General features: G+C 40.1%; 3 protein-coding genes across 3 annotated transcripts in view; 1 reads left to right on the top strand and 2 right to left on the bottom strand.

Moving 5' to 3' along the window:
* The window catches only part of ppp2r5a (protein phosphatase 2, regulatory subunit B', alpha isoform), a 45,939-nt gene extending 32,532 nt beyond the window's left edge, over positions 1–13,407 (bottom strand). Inside the window, exon 1 of the mRNA XM_053489478.1 lies at positions 12,745–13,407. Within this exon, the coding sequence (XP_053345453.1) occupies positions 12,745–12,907 (163 nt within the window). The 5' untranslated portion in view covers positions 12,908–13,407. The remainder of the gene's footprint in view (positions 1–12,744) is intronic.
* The window catches only part of ints7 (integrator complex subunit 7), an 88,228-nt gene that overhangs the window by 36,059 nt on the left and 33,395 nt on the right, over positions 1–18,774 (top strand). The window lies entirely within an intron of this gene.
* The window catches only part of dtl (denticleless E3 ubiquitin protein ligase homolog (Drosophila)), an 11,422-nt gene continuing 10,113 nt past the window's right edge, over positions 17,466–18,774 (bottom strand). Inside the window, exon 15 of the mRNA XM_053489477.1 lies at positions 17,466–18,023. Coding sequence (XP_053345452.1) covers positions 17,907–18,023 — 117 coding nt within the window. The 3' untranslated portion in view covers positions 17,466–17,906. The remainder of the gene's footprint in view (positions 18,024–18,774) is intronic.

The following is an 18,774-nucleotide window of genomic DNA, read 5'->3' as shown; positions in this document are numbered from 1 at the left end:
TCATCGATCATACTGATCAATGACGTTATACATCATCCTGCTTCACTGCAGACCATGTTCCAACTTCATGACCCTGTTTTTAAAACCCAATTTACCCTAATTCGGTCTTGCCGAGTCACACTTAAGGTGTTGTACACCAAAAAATGCTTCAAGAAAAATTTCAAGAACAACAAAATATCATTTTTTTCCCCAACATTGTAAAAAATTGCATGAGGTTAAAGATAATCAGTCTTCAGCATCAGTCTTGTGCAAGCGGTAGCAGGGTGGTGTGTGTGTGTGTGTGTGTGTGTGTGTGACTGGCCCTTAAGGGCACACTCAGCTAGATGTGTTGTGGAGCAGGGGTAGCGAGTTCAACAAAATCAACATCAGTCTGTACACTGTTTGACATGTTATACACACACATACACACTGTATCAATAAAGCATAGAGCCATAGGGATAAAAAAAAATGCTGCGTGTTAATTAATAATGAAACCTTGACATGACCGCAAATATGTCACACACACACACACACACACACACACACACACACGCGGACATGGGCACCCGGTACTATACTACACAGTATACTAACCCAGTAATTAATCCTGTATGAAAAATAAAAACATGCGTGGCCTCTGCCTCATTCAACCTGAAGGACGTGTGACCTTTGTGCCTCATTCATCGTAAAAGACACGTGACCCCTGTGACGGTCAGTCACACTGAGGAAGGCGTGGCCTCTTTGACGGTCAGTAACACTGAGGAAGGCGTGGCCTCTGTGACATGCAGTCACACTGAGGAAGGCGTGGCCTCTTTGACGGTCAGTAACACTGAAGAAGGCGTGGCCTCTGTGACGATCAGTCACACTAAAGAAGGCGTGGCCTCTGGGTCAGTCGCTTACACTGAAGGAGGCGTGGCCTCTGTAGATGTCAGTACCAGTAATGGATGCAATATTGTCATATAGATAATTAATATGAAGTCGGTTTATTGGAAATACCTGCCACAAAAGTGTCCAATTTTTGTACATCCACTTTTGTACATCATCATTTTTTGTTAAATACAAGTATTCCATCATAAGTGTTTCAATTCCTCTTCAAAAAGAATTTTTAAAAAATGTACTCTAATTTATACCGAGCCTTTAGGATTCTTTTCTTTGACACATGCTTGTATCTTAGCCATATCAAATGAATTACCTTCACACACACAGGACCTTAAAGCTATGTTTGGACAGGCAACACGAGATTCCTGGCATAGCAGACTGAGCGTGAACAATACGTAGGTCTAGTTCACAGTAACGCAGTTCAGTTTAAAAACAACAGAATTTCTCACCGTGTTTCCCCAAAGAGTTTCTGTCCAAAATATCGTTTGTTCTTGTTTACTTGATTATGATCATTTTCGAGTTACCCAAATAAAAATGACTTGTGTAATGGAACTTTACAGCACGTAAACATGTTATTTTAAGAATACAGTGACAAAATGCACAATAACAGAGTTTAAGCCATTGACATTAATGTAATTTTGACTACGTTACTTCTTAGTGGATGCTGCAGTGTTTCCTGCTCTACCTTCTCACGGCCTTGTTTCCAATAACAAAACATCAGCACTCTATTAACCACAGCAACCCGAGACTAACACTGCTAACAGACAAGAGCAATACCCGAGTGTGTGTTACCACTTACAGTACTGCACTTTTTAAACAATTTATACATTTAAAAAATTGCTTAAATGTTATCCGTTCCCTTTGCGTAGAAAACTACAAAAACTTCATTAGTCCCTTCAAATGTGTCTTGGATCCCGCACAAATTCTGGCATCATCTTTTAATTTAAAACACAACCAGCTTTAATGTTATGTTTGGCTCAAACTGCTAATTCATTCACCTTTATTTTACAATGCTGGTCACTGTACTGTAGATAATTCTAGCACCTGCTAGAAACTCTGACACAATTCGTCAATGAACGTGCCCATAAATATCTCGCTTTTAGACAAACGGCTCATCTGACTGACGGTGCGGATGACAAACCACAGAGCTTTTCCTCTGTCGCATGCTGTTGCGTTGACTCGCCCACCATCTGATTCAGATCAAACTATTACTTTTTAATGACAGGATTCCAGGAACGCTTTTTAGCCCAGTAGCTATCCTGACAAGAGATAAGGTCTGGAAATTGCCACGTAGGCCAGCACACATAATTAAACGTGTATACGCGGAAGTGCATGTGCACATGGGCGTGTACGCACAAGGGCGTGTAAACATAAGTGTGTAGAAAGGAAAATGCACACACAGAGGAAAGTGTACACTTTCTAAAAGTGGCTGTGCTCGGAAACGCGTGTTCACAGAAGCGCGCAAAATAGCGCGTGTAGGTGAAAGTGTGTATAAACAGAACCGCATACAGAAAAAAGTGTGTATACAAAGTAGTGCATCAGCGTGTGAAACTGTGTAGGTAAAAAAAAAATAAAATCAAACAGAAACGGAAGATAATAAATTGTCATTTTTAATGGATTTGATTTTTTCAGGCCTGAGCCATTTGCATGTGATGCAGGCTGCAAGTAAACACTCGTCTAAATTAAGAACCCCTTCGACATGAAAGGCAACTCGGTCTCTTTGATCATATCAAATGTTTTCAGTGATTCTCTCTCTCGCTCACTCTCACACACATACACACTCACATACAAACATGCCTGTCAGGCACCCAAGGATCACATTCGCGCTCCATATTTGTGGTTGCCACGGTGACGGAGTGAATGTTGTTCGTGGTGAGTCATGTCGTCACTATCTGCAGCGCGTCCTTGGAAGTAAACACACGCCTTTCCACTACGGGAGGAAACACGACAGGGGTTAAGTCTCGCAGTGTCATTAGTGTGTGTGTGTGTGCGCGCTCTCTAAAGCAGTGTATACTGAATTTCGGCACTAAATCTATCACCACCAAACGGCATATGCATACTAAAATAGGAAACCAAATTTTTATGGGCTGAAATGCACTCTCTGGCCGACATCCAGCTCCAGTAAAACCTCAGTCTCAACACACACGCATTCAAACTGCTTTAACACGACCTTAGGATTTTATTTAATAAGAAACTTGACGGCATTAAAATTTTATGGAGCATGTAGAGTTACACTCCCACAGACTAACGTTAGCAGTAGAGCTACACTGGACAGGTGTATCCCAAACCTGAGGAGTTTCATAAAGAAATGATACGGACGTACAACAGTTAACTAATCAGGCGATCATGTGGCAGCAGCACAATTGCAGATATAGAGCAAGAGGTTCAGATAATATTCACATGATACACCAGGACAAATGAAAAAGTGTCATTTCTGTGGTGTTGTTGGTACCGTATTACAGAAACTGCTGATAACCTGGCACACCAGTTTTTAAATTTTGGTGTTAAATGGTGTTTAAAAAACAAACAAAAAAAAAAAAAAAAAACACTGAGCGAGCAACAGTTCTACGCGCGGAAACGCTTTGTCAGTAAGAGAGGATAGAGAAATATGTATAACTCAAATAACTTACGACTGTGAGCAAAAAAAAGGATCTCAGCATGCACAAAACATTAAAGCGTAGGGTGGATGAACAGCAAAAGGCCACACCGGGTTTCTCTCAGTCAAGTTTTTTTTATTTTGTTTTTAATGCTTTTCTGTTCATCAGCAGTGCAAAGAGTGATTACTTGAGTTACTGTATACCTCCTGTCAGCTCAACAAGGTCACTGCTTATGAACTGGTTTTGCTTAGTTTTTATTTTGATGATCTTTAAGCAAATTTTATCTCAGTCATCAGAGATTCATTTCCATTCATTCTCAATACAGAAACACCAAACCCCTTCACATTCAGTACACTTACTCTTCACATGGAATACGATACAATATAGGTATAGATAAGCATACACAAAGATGCAAAGTTTGTTTATTGTTTGTACATAACTAGAAAAATTATAAATAATAAGTAATATTAACATATGCATTAAATGCCATGTATAAGAGCCTGTCTAAGTCAAACTGGGACTTTAGAATACAGTTATTAGAGTAAAAACTACACTTAACTCTCGATACAATCCCCTGCTACTCCAATGTACTATCACAGCGTTTCATTACTGCAGCAACAATGACAGAAAATGGCTTGCGATTCCCCTCGTGATTTAAAGGCGCAGTCTCGCAAGAGTGTTATGCGGAACCAAAACACCAAACCTGTGTGTTTGTTTTTTTATGCTTTACATTGTATATTTGTGTCAAAGTTGTACAAGACTCACCAGACTTACAAACGAATCCGACTTACGAACATGCTTCGTAAGTCGGGGACTACCTGTCCTTGGATACCATCAAGATAGAAAGTTTTCTCAACACGTCATGATCAGACTGCTTCATGTCTGAAACGCTGGCCTACCAGGAACTCCATTAAATGGACCAGACATGATGAAATGGCTTGGAGCGAGTTATATATGCACTTGTTACGTTGATGATCGTGTGTACAGTTCCTACAGACAGATGCTGGCTAAATGTCGATTAGTCCTCTATGACAGTAGTCCTGACAATAACCAAATTTGGTTTCAAATAATACAATAAATTTTATATGATGCACAGGACATCTATGGTGGGCCACATCTAAAGCTCATAATAGACAAGGCTAAGAAAAATATTAAAGCGTTGATGTGGTGAAGATTCTCTTAGGAAATGTTTGTTATTCGTTTACAGAAGATGTTTTTATGATTACTTTAAAGACAGAGAGAACATGAGAGAGGCTGCTGAGGGAATGACTGTTTACATAAACAAAAATGATAGCAGGACCCTCGATCTTGAGTAAATGGAACTATAAACGGTTAAAAGCATGATTCATCATTTGAAAATAAATTAACACCGTCATGGTTGGCAAATCTTTAAAACAATACACAATGCCCTGTTCTAGGAAAATGATCCCTTCTGGCTTGGCAGCGGCCACGTCACATCAGACGTCTTGCATTATTTTTCTATAACAGCACGACTGGTTGTGTTTTAGTCTTTACTTAACATCAGCATATCCATTTTCAGCACTGAGGGAGTTGGAGCCAGATGGCAGAGATTTATCTTATTTAATGATTCACTCGAACGCTGCGAACCCAGCCAAAGTCCATTGTGGTTCCTTGTTTTTGAAATGCCACTCTCAGACATCCTGTTTTTTAGCTGCAGATTCTGAGCAGGATAAAAAGCACGACATGAAATTATAAAGGGAATTTACAACCTCAAAAAGCTTAATGAGGTCGACTGGGAACATATTTTATATTTACCATTTATCATGGTGATGAATCTACCATAGTGTGTTTTGTGTGTGTATTTATTTTTTTTAAACCACAATATAGGACTTTAGAATTAATGATACAAAGAAAAAAAAAATAACATAAAATATAGGCACTACTTCTGAAGGGTCAAATTATTGCCCTACATAAAGTACCGAAAAACAATTAAGAAGATTTGAAATTGTTAGAATTGGGTCAAAACAATTATTATACACTGTAGGAGCTGCGCTGAACCATCAACGTCTTCGGGGTAAAAGACATATTTCATTCAATTCAATTGAACTTTATTGGTTTAGTGCTTTCAACAGTGGTCATAGTGCAAAGCAGCTTTAAACAATCTTAAAATGCGTATGAATTAAAATCAGATAGAGCAAAAAGAGGGAGGACAGTGGCAAGAAAAAACTCCCTGAGATGGCAACAGGCAGAAACCTTGAGTTTCAACAGGGAATCCATCCTCATTCGAGTGACAACCGATTGCAAGGATTGTAGTGCAGTCATATTGTGTGTTATGCAGCTTAAAAGTCAATGTTCCAGGATTCAAATCGTGAAAATGTGTTTCTGGAGAAGCTCAAGGCGATCGATGAAATCTTAAAGTGTGCATCTTTATTCTTTGCCCAGGCAGTGTCAATTTAAACCAAAAAAAAAAAAAAATAAAAAATACATATGACAAAATATTTCGTCTCTTAAAGGCTGCGGTCTGACTGGTTCTCCACCCTTTTGTGTATGTGTGTTCACAGTGCAAGACTGAGGATTAAAATAATAATAATAAAAAAAAAACTTCAAGAAACTGTCTCAAGGGATAGTAAAGAGTTTTGCTTGATGCAGTTGTTTAGTGGTGTGAAAGAAATGATATCACTGATCGCTGATGGGTTACAGTAAATAATCTGGAGTTGGTCATGTCAGCTTAACGCCCATGCTCTTGATGTTTTTATGGTAAAAGATAATAAATGTCTCATTAGGAGTTTGAGAACACAGACGTCTTTGTACTGTACTGTAGGTTGCTGGTTGGGTAGAGATTTGTGACTGGATGCCAATGTTTCTCCTGAGAAGACTGGGATGTAACATCACTAGGAATCTCTTTCAAACAAACGATGCCTGATTCCAGAAATTCAACATCACCATAATCTGCATTTACTCTACACGAAATACATTCCATCAACCAGATAATCTCTGTTGACCTTTTAAAATGAACACTAAATATTTTTAAACGTCTTGTTTGCGATCTGATTTCCATAAGCCACCTGCATGTTGTCGGCTGAAAGGCAGCTGAAGCTGATAAAGCCGGGAGGAGCATTCCATCAGCTGCCTACACAGAAAAGTCCCGTCCAGACGCTTTTCTCAAACCATAAACAGCTTTCTGAAGCATCCTCTCAAACTAAACTGTGTTTGTTTCCATAAATTCCTCTTTCTGAAGAAGGAACGGTGTCATCAAAAGACCGCCAGCTGATCATACGCAGCCGTACCAAACCGGGAACTCGCATTCCCTAAGCACAGGCTATTCTAAAAATGCGCTATTTATATTCTCTCTCTCTCTCTCTCTCTCTCTCGTTTCCTCACAGCTTTCTCATGTTGGTCCAAAATCTCCATGGAAAACAGGTGGATAGAAACGACGCTTCTTTTTCAACAGGCGCACACAATCTGTGCTGAATTTATGACTAACTACTTTACTACTGCATAGTTAATGACTACTAACGGTACAAGAGGACTGGCAGAGGCAACTGTGATCACATCCCGGTCGTCATCGCTTTCTCTCCATCTTCGCGCAGAATAATAAACAGCCTTAATGATGATAAAAGGGATTCAGACCTTCGAGAAGGACGACATTTAAAACCTTGTGAAAAACACTACGCTTAATGCATTTTTTTTTCTGAAGTTGACAGAACTGTTGTTGCTAATCCATGCTGGACTGCTACCTTTAGTCACCTGCAGGTTATGGGTTCAAATCTACTTTAATTAGCGTGACACAGTACTACTATAGTCAAAGATGCCCTGAAACAAGTGCTTCTGGAGATCGCTGGTTCTATTCCCGGGTGATGCTTAAACCTCTCGCAGCCGGGGGCCTAGAGAGAGCTGATTGGCCGAGCTGTCTCAGCATGGTGAGATTAAAGGCACTTAAATCATGACCTAACATTAATCTCAGCTCTACAGCCAATTACAGGTGTGTATGAGCGGAAGAGGCGGATAGCGCTGTCCTCAGAGTGTGTTAAGCCGCCCCCAACGGTTCTTGAATGAGCAAAAGTTGAGTTTCGAGAAAATGCGGGCGGCAGGCGTCACTTGGTTTGGAAAAAAATGCATGATAGTCTTCGGGCCTCCATGACTGAGTGGTATTAGTAGCCTTGTGGGAGCCCCATATTGACGAGGAGGAATTAGACAAGACTAAATTAAGAAGAAAATCAGGGAAAATTTTGAAAAAAAATAAGTCAAAACAAAAAAAAGATGGTCTGAAACCAGCAATCTGAGGACACCTAATAAGGTGTGACATAACAGGGGCACGGCTAGATATTCTGGAGTCCTTGAAAGCCCAATGTACTGGTCCCCCAAGCTTTTTTCATTTCCATAAAATCATCTTTGCTTACCCTGCTTTTAAGTCACACCTGCACGTTACTGTAGTGTTCACTGTACCTTTAATTAATAGTGTACTCAAAATGGTGTAAAGGAAACAGGTTCCCCCCAATCATTCGGAGATCTCGAGCTGAAGCTGGGAGTCTAGAGCAGATTAGCAGTGCTCTTTTTTGATGGAGGGACAGCATATTCAAACTCTCACATCAACCGTAGCGACACTAGACAATCATGTGACCTTACACAAGTATTTACATTACCATTTACGGCATTTGGCAGACGCTCTTATCCAGAGTGACTCACATAAGTGCTTTGAAGTTTCCACCATTAAATATATCCTTACACTGGTTCGATAGGCAGCTAACCAGAAGTACCATCAAGCAAGCACTGTTTTTTTTGGGGGGGGCAGGCAGGTAACAGACAGGCCTTTATTCTTTAGGCTTAAAGATTACCATTGAATCAGTCCATTCCACTTACTGCCCAACACATTCAAAACTGGCACCATTCAACAGATATAAGATGATGTTTTGTTCATTTTTCTAGATGTGTAGTAACATTTATCTCAGGAGTTATTATTGCCCCTCTGTCCAGAGTGTACCCCACCTCATGCCCAAGGTCTCCTGGGATAGGTTCCAGGTCCCCGCAACCCTGAACACAGGATAAAGTGGTATAGACGATGAGTGAGTGAGTGGCCAATATGTGAACTGCAACAAGATCTAATAGAGGCTTTAATGGGGCAGGCATTACGCTGCCCCGTGCTCCAGGGAGAAGCAGATGACAGAGATAGATATGTTAGACATGTTTAGGTCTAACATATCCACAACCAAAAATTAACTATGCATAGCATGTTCATAAAATTATTTCTATTCTAATGTACATTTGACTTGTAGATTTGGAGAGCACAAGAGGGACTAGGTAGCAGGTCATGGCAAAAGATGAGTCTTGTTTCTCTTAGAAGAAAAAAAAAAAAGAAAGTGTCTCCAGGCCTTTTTCCAGCACTGGAATTGTTTGGGCTTGTTTCTGGTTCTTCCAGAACGGCAGTTTCGAGCTTGAGATTACAATCACAACATGCTGTTGATCGTTCTCCTGCCAGATGCTCGTACAGAAACTCAACCAAAGCACAGAAAGCGTTAGTGCTGTATAATAGACTACCGGAAACATGTATTAGTAAAAAAAAAAAAAAAAAAAAAATTATACATATAAAATCAATGCATATTTTCAGCATACAAATAATTAGAGTTAACCTTTGTGTGACCTGTGACAGCAGCGCTTCAGACAACCAATAATCTTTCACTGGAAAAATACATACAACACCAGATGAAGGGAAAGGAAAAAAAAAAAGAAAAAGATCGCCAGAATCACTAAACATGCCACAAATACTTCAATATAATTGTATTTTATCTGACTGCCTTCAACCATGGATTGCTCAGCTCAGTGTTTATGCTGGATTCTGAGTAACATTGGATTAATAAAACACATGGATGGCAAAGACACACGAAATCAGGTTTAACTCGAGTACATTTAAACCTTAGGAGCCTGTTCGATTTTAGTTTGGCCTTCCCTGATAGTCTTTTACTCATGTAACTCAGCCATATGATTTTCTTTAAGAAATATCCTAACCTACGTGTAAATGCTGATCTATTAAATTTGTGATCTCTTGATCCAAGTGATAATGATTTCTTCCGGTGTTGAAAGACATTTCCGCTCTCACATCACATTAAACGCTACAGGGGACACATGTGAGTTAGCTAGTCCACCGGGCAAGTACAAATACTCATTTAATCCTGAGTACTGTAAAGCAACCTTTGGTGTGAGAACGGCGCTATACAAGTGAAACACATAACTATTATACCATCACCATCATCATGTTGTATCATCAGCCAGGATGTGGTGTGGGTTGTGGATGTGTGCAGAGGTACAAGAGGAACGATACAAAGCATGCATACAAAATCAACAGAAAGTAGGATGTTTTTCTTCCTGGCTGGATTGAGAACCCACTTGTCCACCGAGCTGGTTCAAGCAGATTCGTGAGTCCACTAGTCAGTGATAAAGGAACAGATGAATCTTCGTCACTCAGTCAAATTCTGCTGTCTGCGTCAAGCAACATATCAAGGATAGACTTTTACAAAGTCGGTTTTCGTCAAAATAGGCATCACCTGCTTATGCAACAAAAAATAGAGAACAAAATCAAGACTGGAATTGTTTCACATCTAACAATCCTTATTTCTTTCACTTGCTCATTCTCTGTAACGTTTATCCTTTTTAGAACTTTTTTTACCTGAAGGAAATCAACCGATCATGGGGAGAACATGCAACCTCGCACGCACACACACACGATGCAATCTCTTTCATATCTCCTAAAAACATTCTTTCTGTGTCTGAGCTTTGGAACATATTTGGAGAAAACTGTAGAGAAAATATAGACTTGACACATATTTGATCTACTGGAATACTCTGAATCTTTGCTAGACAAGTTCTTTAAGGCTGTGTTCATCCCTGTTGCTTGTGAACCTTTCCCTAACACACTTCTCCCTTCCGGTCAACTTTCCACCAATGTGAAATGCTGCACACAGCCGGCACTTTCACTGATGACCTTCTGTGGATTGTGACATGTCAATTGAGCTGTCTGTCTTATGATTAAGGTAGCGTATACTGAACTAGTCTAAGAGATGCGCCGTTTGTTTGTACTGTATAAATAGTAATTTACTCTAACACAAAATGAAATGGTGTAATATTTCGAGATAGTGGATTTCTCATTTGTAATCATCAAATTGAAAAATAAAAGGCTTGCACTATATTATTTTAGATCTAATGAACCTAGAAAATATGAACGGTTCACACTCCGATACACCGTTATATGAAATATAGATGATCCAGACATACTAGTTACAGTTTTGTTTTTTTAAATGTTCACAACTTTGCAGCATTCGCACAAACTCTACACAATTAATTTAGGTGAAAATGACAATCACAAACTTTCACACTGTTGTCCCATGAGAACTCGTACATCTTCTAAAAATCTTTTATATCAGGGGCCTGGACCCTATCCCAGCAGATTCTGGGCATGGCACACCCTGGACAGGGTGCCAATCCATCGCAGGGCACACACACAAACACACACATACTACGGGCAATTTGGGAAGGCCAATCTGCATGTGTTTGAACTGTAGGAGGATACTTGAGCACCTGGAGAAAACCCATCAAGCACGGGGAGAACATGCAAACTTCATGCACACAGACCCGAGGCAGGAATCGAACTCAGACCCTGGAGGTGCAAGGCGACAGGGGTAACCACTAGGCAACTCTATGTTCAATTTAATTTGTATAAATAGTGTTTGTTGCCACTTTAAGTCTCTTCTTTGTAGAATCTGTTTCTTTTCAACTCTGTGTCAGCCATGCTTCTTCCTCAAATATTCACAAACATTCAAATAAGCCCTAGTCACATGAATAGGCACATTTTGCATTGCATTGCAAAATTGCATAATTTTGTTTACCATGTTTATTATAAAGAGAATAGTTGTTTTAACTAAATTAATATTTTAATTATGACCTAAAAATACAGTCATTAAAGTGATTATGTATTTAAATCTATGTATAGCATGGGGCACCTCTGGTGATATTCGGGAAAGAATATTCTGTGGCCACTGTGGAGACTTACCAAAGCATGGGGACAAAATACGTTGTGTCTATGTTCGCCACGCCATATATTCTTTTGTTCATTACAGAGTATCTCGTCCCCACGGATGAAAACTCCAGCATGGTGTACTGGCCACAAAATCCCCCCAATGTCACCAGAGGGGCTCCGTAGTATAGTGATTATTTACTGTGAAACTATAATATGAGTTTAGAAGTGACAACATAGTGTCTCGTTCGCACGACTTAGTAAGTCACGGCCATTTAATGTTAAATCCCAAACCTCAGCATGGTGGACTGACCTGAAAATACTAAAAACAAAGCTCTGTTTAGTATTCTCAGGTCAGTCCACCATGCTGGAGTTTTCATACATGGGAACGAGAGATACTGTACCCTGTTGTGGCTCCAACACACTAAGGCGTGGGAACAAAATAATTATACACAAAGTATCTCGTCTGCACGCCACAGTAAGTAAGTCGCGTGCACGACATACTACCATCTCGTCTGCACGCCACAGTAAGTCGCGTGCACGATATACTATCATACTAAGTAAGTCGCGTGCACGACATACTACTATCTCTTTCGCACACCACAGTAAGTCGCAAGCACGACATACTACTATCTCGTCCGCACGCCACAGTAAGTCGCGTGCACGACATACTATCATACTAAGTAAGTCGCGTGCACGACATACTACTATCTCTTTCGCACACCACAGTAAGTCGCGAGCACGACATACTATCATACTAAGTAAGTCGCGACTACTATCTCTTTAGCACACCACAATAAGTCGCGTGCACGACATACTACTATCTCGTCCGCACGCCACAGTAAGTAAGTCGCGTGCACGACATACTATCATACTAAGTAAGTCGCGTGCACGACATACTACTATCTCTTTCGCACACCACAGTAAGTCGCGAGCACGACATACTACTATCTCGTCCGCACGCCACAGTAAGTAAGTCGCGTGCACGACATATTACTATCTCGTCCGCACGCCACAGTAAGTCGCGTGCACGACATACCACTATCATACTAAGTAAGTCGCGTGCACGACATACTACTATCTCGTCCGCACGCCACAGTAAGTAAGTCGCGTGCACGACATACCACTATCATACTAAGTAAGTCGCGTGCACGACATACTACTATCTCGTCCGCACGCCACAGTAAGTAAGTCGCGTGCACGACATACTACTACTCGGTAGCACGGTGCTGATTTGATGTAAAGTATATGTAATGTATATAATGTGCGTCTAGAAGTGAACAGCATGAAGGTGAGGAGGTTTACCCGCGCTGATCCTCTTACCGTGTGTGTTCGGCTGGAGCTGCGGCAGGGCGTTGAGCTCCTCCGAGCAGCTGAGGCTCCGAAAGCGGGACGAAGAGCTGGGAGATTTCCGAAGCTTCTGCGCCTTCTTCACGGATTTGCGCGTGAAGCCGTCCACTTTCTCGGTGGCAGACACCGCCGACATGTTCTCCCCGGTCTCTGAGATCTAACCTCAAGTATACACACTATACACCTACTTACTTACTAACTAACTACCCAACTAACTAACCAACAGCGACACGCGCACATCGGAGTAAGCAGCTCAGCAGCAGCGCGCGCAGCGTTCACACTCTCCCAAAGGGGGGTGAAAACTTTTCGCACCATACAGATACACTTCTCCAAGTAATCCACAGGTTCCCGAACACGTCTACTGCTCCCATGAACCGCTCATTTATTTATGTAAACAACAAAACAAAAAAAACACACACACTAAACTCCAGGGTCTGTTCACACACACCCGTTTAGGGACAGTCTGCTGTAAATATTACAGATTGTCACATTAAATCGAATCGAGAGCAGTCCATAGAGTCGGATCCGACCGGATATCAGCGCCATGCAGCGCGGCTTCACCGAGAAACGACCTTTAAAGTGAATCTACAGGACGAAAACTCTGCACATTATAATTGACAGCTACAGGCATTTTAACTCGCTGCTTCTGGTGTTTGATTGACAGCGCGCTCATCCAATTAGATTCAGGGCTTGGCATACCATCGACCAATCAGATTCTTACTCGGTCGCGTTCCATAAACTAAAGGCTGGGTCACAAATGTTTGAAGTAGTGTGAACTGTAAAGCCTTTAAGATACAATAGGGCACTTCACTAGGGGGTAGGCGATGATTGGGGTTACGACCACATCCTGTGTGTGTGTGTGTGTGTGTGTGTGTGAGAGAGAGAGAGAGATAGGGTCGAAAAACCAGCAGACTCTTATTTAAGTTTCAATTTTATAAACAAATATTTAGTGTAGTGGTTAGCACTGTGGCCTTGCACAGTCCAGGTTCGATTCCCGGTGTGTGTGTGTGTGTGTGTGTGTGCGCACAGTTTGCATGTTTGTCCCGTGTTTCCTCCGGGTACTCCGGTTTCCTCCCACAGTCCAAATACAGGCAGATTAGATTAATTGGCTTTCCCCAACTTGTCCTGTAGTGTGTAAGTGTGTGTATGTGTGTTACCCCATGATGGATTCGCACCCCATTCAGGGTGTACCCCGCCTCGTACCCTCAGTCTTCCAGGATAGTCTCCGGGGCCCCCGTGATAAAGCGGAATAGACGATGAGTGAGTGAGGGTGAGCTGTAAAACCTTAAAGGTATAATCGGACACTTTTGTTTTTTTAGGGGGGTAGGCAATGATTTGGAATACAAGCAGTATGTGAGATGATGTCGAAATACTAGCAGACTAAAACTGTGGCATAGTGGTTAGCACCGTGGCCTCGCACCTCTAGGGTCCGTGTTTAATTCCCACTGGTCTGTGTGTGTGTATATGTGTGTGTGTGGAGTTTTATGTTCTCCCTGTGCTGGTGGGTTTCCTCCCATGCTCCAAATGCAGGCAGATGGACTGTAAAGGTTTCTAAATGGATAGCTAGATGAATTCAATAAATAAATAAATAGATAGATAGATAAATAAATAATCATAAAGTGCTTGTGGCCCTTTCATGTACAAATATCACAAGGTCTACACTGCACTGCTGCATGCTCTAAAACAAAGAACCAGTGTCACTTACTGCTTTCATAACTGAAGAGACATTGTAGAGCTTTGCTCAGTGACCTGCATTTTTCCCTGTAAAGCCCTGAGGACAGCAGACACCGGCGTCCATCAGCCAGGACTGGTTTAACTTGTCTGTCCTCTCTGTAAACTTACTCATCACGAAATTGCATTGTAAACTACTGCATTGTATAGTTTAACTAAACAGCAGTCATGCAAATGATAGGATAATTAAATTATTATCTATAAAACATATTAGCACATTTTTTGAAAGGTGCTTTGTTATAAGGTGTAACTGGGAATTGCTTTCGTCTATTGATATTGTACTGGTTTGTAAGAGTTTTTTCGGTAGGCAAGGTATTCAATTAATTATGACTATTTGGAATGAATTATAAATGCAATGTAAAATATTTATTGTAAAAGATGTTGACAGCAAAAATCATTGCCAGTAAATACCCCAAATCTATAGCAACATTACCCATGAAATATTGTAATGTCTTTTAGGTGATTCCTGTCACTTGTGGCTCATTAATGTCGAGCTGTCTCTATGTTCATGTTTTAGCACCATGTTATCCATTTAAAACATTACGCTGAGCTTGTGTGGTATTAAACCTGCAATCACACAGGGGAATAGAAGATTCTTGTGCTGTATGTATGACATTTTAGCCTGCATGTTGGTTTGGTTTCAAGGTCAACAGGTGTCCAAGTGCCATGGGACAATATCTGTCGCCCCCTGCTGGTGCAAACCCAAAAGTAGTAGTAATTTATAATTAAATCCAAGGAATATTTTATATATAATTATGAATTTGTTGAATTATATAGATGCACTTCCTAATGGAAAGACACCTTCACAGACCATGTAGCCAACACTGCAGGGAAATAGCACAACTTCTCTGACCACACCACATCAACAACATGATGAAGGAAGTAGCATCATTCCCACACAATCCCAAGGTTCGGGTCTGCTCTGGATACTGTTTGTATGGACTTTTACATGTTTGTGCCATATCTGGTGAAAATGTCCTCCCAAAAAACATGCCAGTAAGAGGATTGAAAAGGGTCTGTCTATGTGCTATTTGGCACATTGGGTGAAGGATACACCCCGCCTATTTGTCATTTCTGTGGCAATTACTTATGGGGTTACTTAATTTTCACTTAACATAGAATGGAGCCACTGAGGCCCTGATCAAGATAAAACAATCACTATATAGGAATAAATCAAAATATTCTAAAAAATATAGACCCTCTATCTTTAGAGAAGCAAAGCACAGAAATGGAAGCTTAATTATAATTGCAAATACAGCAATACAAAGTGATTTCATTCTGTGACACCCAGTGACCGAGTCACAGGTGGAATGTCTCTCTCTCTCTGGGAACTCACTCACTCATTGTCTATATCGCTTTATCCTGTATACAGGGTGGCGGGGTATCCCAGGGATATAAGCCGGTATTCACAAAGCTCCTTAGATTTCTCTCAGAGAGCTCCTATCTTAGGTTAAAAAGAGTCCTAGTTGAGAGTCCTAGACTAAAAGTGATTTAGGAAACTTCTCAGAGCAACTCTGAGTAAGTAAAGTACAAAAAACTTTGTCTTAGTAAGGAGGTGTGGCTGACCCCGTTGCTAGAGATGATGCAGCAAATCAAGGACTGTGATTGGTTGATAATAAAATGACCTCTGACCTCTGTAAGGGTCTTGAAACGTGCTCTTTGTGAGTGACCGTGGAATCATAATGTTTGTATATAAAGAAATTGTATAATCATGACTAATTTTATGCAAAGTTCCTGTTATAGGCTAAATATATTAAAGATAGTTAAACAGCCAAATGTTGAAAATGTGTCTCCTTTTAAAACAACAGATTTCCACACAGTAGTTTTTATATTTAAGTTCTCACATTTATTTACCACACTGATTTTATTACTTGTTTTTCATTTTAGAATGATGGGAGCAAAATGGCTCAGCTTTTACCAATTTACACGATTGCAGGACAGTCTATTTAAGTTGCACTTTTGGATGGTATGAAGCCAACAATCCAAGAGAGATGGAAAGGAGTTAAACAAGAAAACCAAATTGGACACAAGAGCAGTGTTTACTGCTCGTGTTTGGAGAATATTTCTTCTTTACACCTTTTTATTCTCTGCTATAAAAACTCTTAAGCCTCTTAAAAGTCCTCCTCTCTACTTTTAACTATTCTTACTTTAGGAGCTGTTTTTAGGTCTAAGACGTTTCATAAAGCATTTTTATCTTTACTAAGATTTAATCTTAAATTTAAGGGGAAATTATAAGTAAATGTCATAATTCTAAGAATTTTCCTAGAATCTCGTTACTGGGAGCAACTTTTAGGCTTAAGAAGCTTTGTGAATGCGGGCGCAGGAACAAAGGAGCCGCGTTTGGTACAAGATTTGTGCAGATACACAGACGTACAGGAAGTAAACAGACACCCGTATTTTTATGATTAAAACGTACGCATTAATATTCGTTGCCATTATTATGAATATTAGTTGTTTATTCTTTTCTGGGTTGGAATTCAGCCACCTTTACACGTTACTAGAAGTGAAAATTCCAAACAAATGGCAGATTTTTAAATAGCTAGAAATCTTAAAAATGGGCCTTTGTTTTCTTAACAGAATTACTGAGCCTATTGAAGAAAAACAGAGAAAAAACATTAAAAGATTCTAAGGGTGACCTGAGCCTTTAAAAAGATGTCTTTAAGCTGCTCGAAGTGCTTGTGAGATGAACTAGGCCAGCTGTGGCTGTTAAAGCCTCTACTGGAAAGTATCAGTGTATTATGAGCGAAACCTTCCTAGCTCAAAAATGCATTTTGGTTCACATAATTATGTCGTTAGGATCTGGATTATTAGCACATGGATCACTTTTTTTTTTACTTTGTACATAGACACACTGATCAATTTAGTAACCAGTATAAAGCGTACAGCGTATACTTATTGCATTCTTTATGTAGCATTTTAAAAGGTAGTTTCACCTGGATTTCTCACAATACTCAGTGCAAGAGTTGAGACTTTACCAACCAGAGTGCCTGCATTTAATCACCACTTCAAACCAACACAGTATCCAATAGTTAAAAGAAGAAGAGAAAGACACAACAAATAAAAACCCCATAATACAAAAAGCATGCGCTCTGAATACAGGTGATAACACACTTTACACGCTTTAAACACTCAGTTTAGAAATGGCAAAGTTAGATGCATGACTGTACATTTACATATAATTCTCAAATATAATTTGTCTATTTGCATAAAACCATTCCCTTTATATTTTGCCTTGATAAAAGACAAAGACGGAGGGTAAAACTCACAGTACAACACTGTGCTGGATATTTCTTTAAAAAATACTTAGTGTAACTTTGACTTTTCTGCTTCCAATGTTCATGGAAGTAAAAAAAAATAGAGTCCTGGTCAGATTGTTCCCCAAGGAAGCGAAACATGCACGAGGATCAGTCTTGTGGTGGTTTCTGAAAATATGCAGAAATCTTTTTGGTAGAGGCTGGAGAGGACGTGCGCTTTGTCTGTGGAGAGGAGGCCTTCTTCAGAGACTGGGGAGAGCTCAGCGCCTAAGCAGGAGGAAGACAGACAAGACGAGTTAACCTCAACGTACAGAGGATACTGTACAGACAGTGGGTTGGAAACATTGCTGTCTGGAAGGGGTGTTGAGTAGAATAGTCGTTTCGCTAGTCTGTCTTTCAATAAGGAAGACAAGAGAAAGAAAGAACAGATAAGCTTAGACAGAAAAAAATAATTTCTTAGATCACCTTTTTAGAAATGGAAGAAAAAAAACATGCCTCATGTCCTCAAAATCGAATACATATCGAGTACATATGCTGTATAACTGCAGTTCCAGACTCTATGCATGGCCGCAAAAAAAAAAGAAATATATAGTACAAGACAGACCAGTTTTCAGATGGAAACAAAAAAACCTAATGTACGCTCCTCAGATTCGCATAAAAATAAGAAAGGAGCGACAAAATTACCAGAAGAACTCGTATTCTCCAGCAAGCTCAGTAAAACCTAACAGATGTTTTAATTATAAAACTGCACAAATCTGTGTCTTAAACTCTTAAGCAATGAGTTTTCACTCCAAATATTGACTGTTTATTTTATTGCTCTTTTTAAAATTTTCTTTTATACAGAAATGTTTTTAAAAGCCTCTTTTGCTTATGCCATATTTTTGTATGTGACCAAGACTTTTGCACAGAACTATAAATAAAACAGCTTAAGCTTGCTGGAGAATACGAGTTCTTTTGGTAACTTTGTCACACTCGATCTTTTCTACTTTTATGTAAATCACAGGAGCGTACATTAGGG

Source organism: Clarias gariepinus, chromosome 27 (assembly GCF_024256425.1).
Source record: "Clarias gariepinus isolate MV-2021 ecotype Netherlands chromosome 27, CGAR_prim_01v2, whole genome shotgun sequence".
NCBI lineage: Eukaryota > Metazoa > Chordata > Actinopteri > Siluriformes > Clariidae > Clarias > Clarias gariepinus.
The sequence above is the reverse complement of the archived record's forward strand: the minus strand, read 5'-3'. Positions and strand labels throughout refer to the sequence as shown.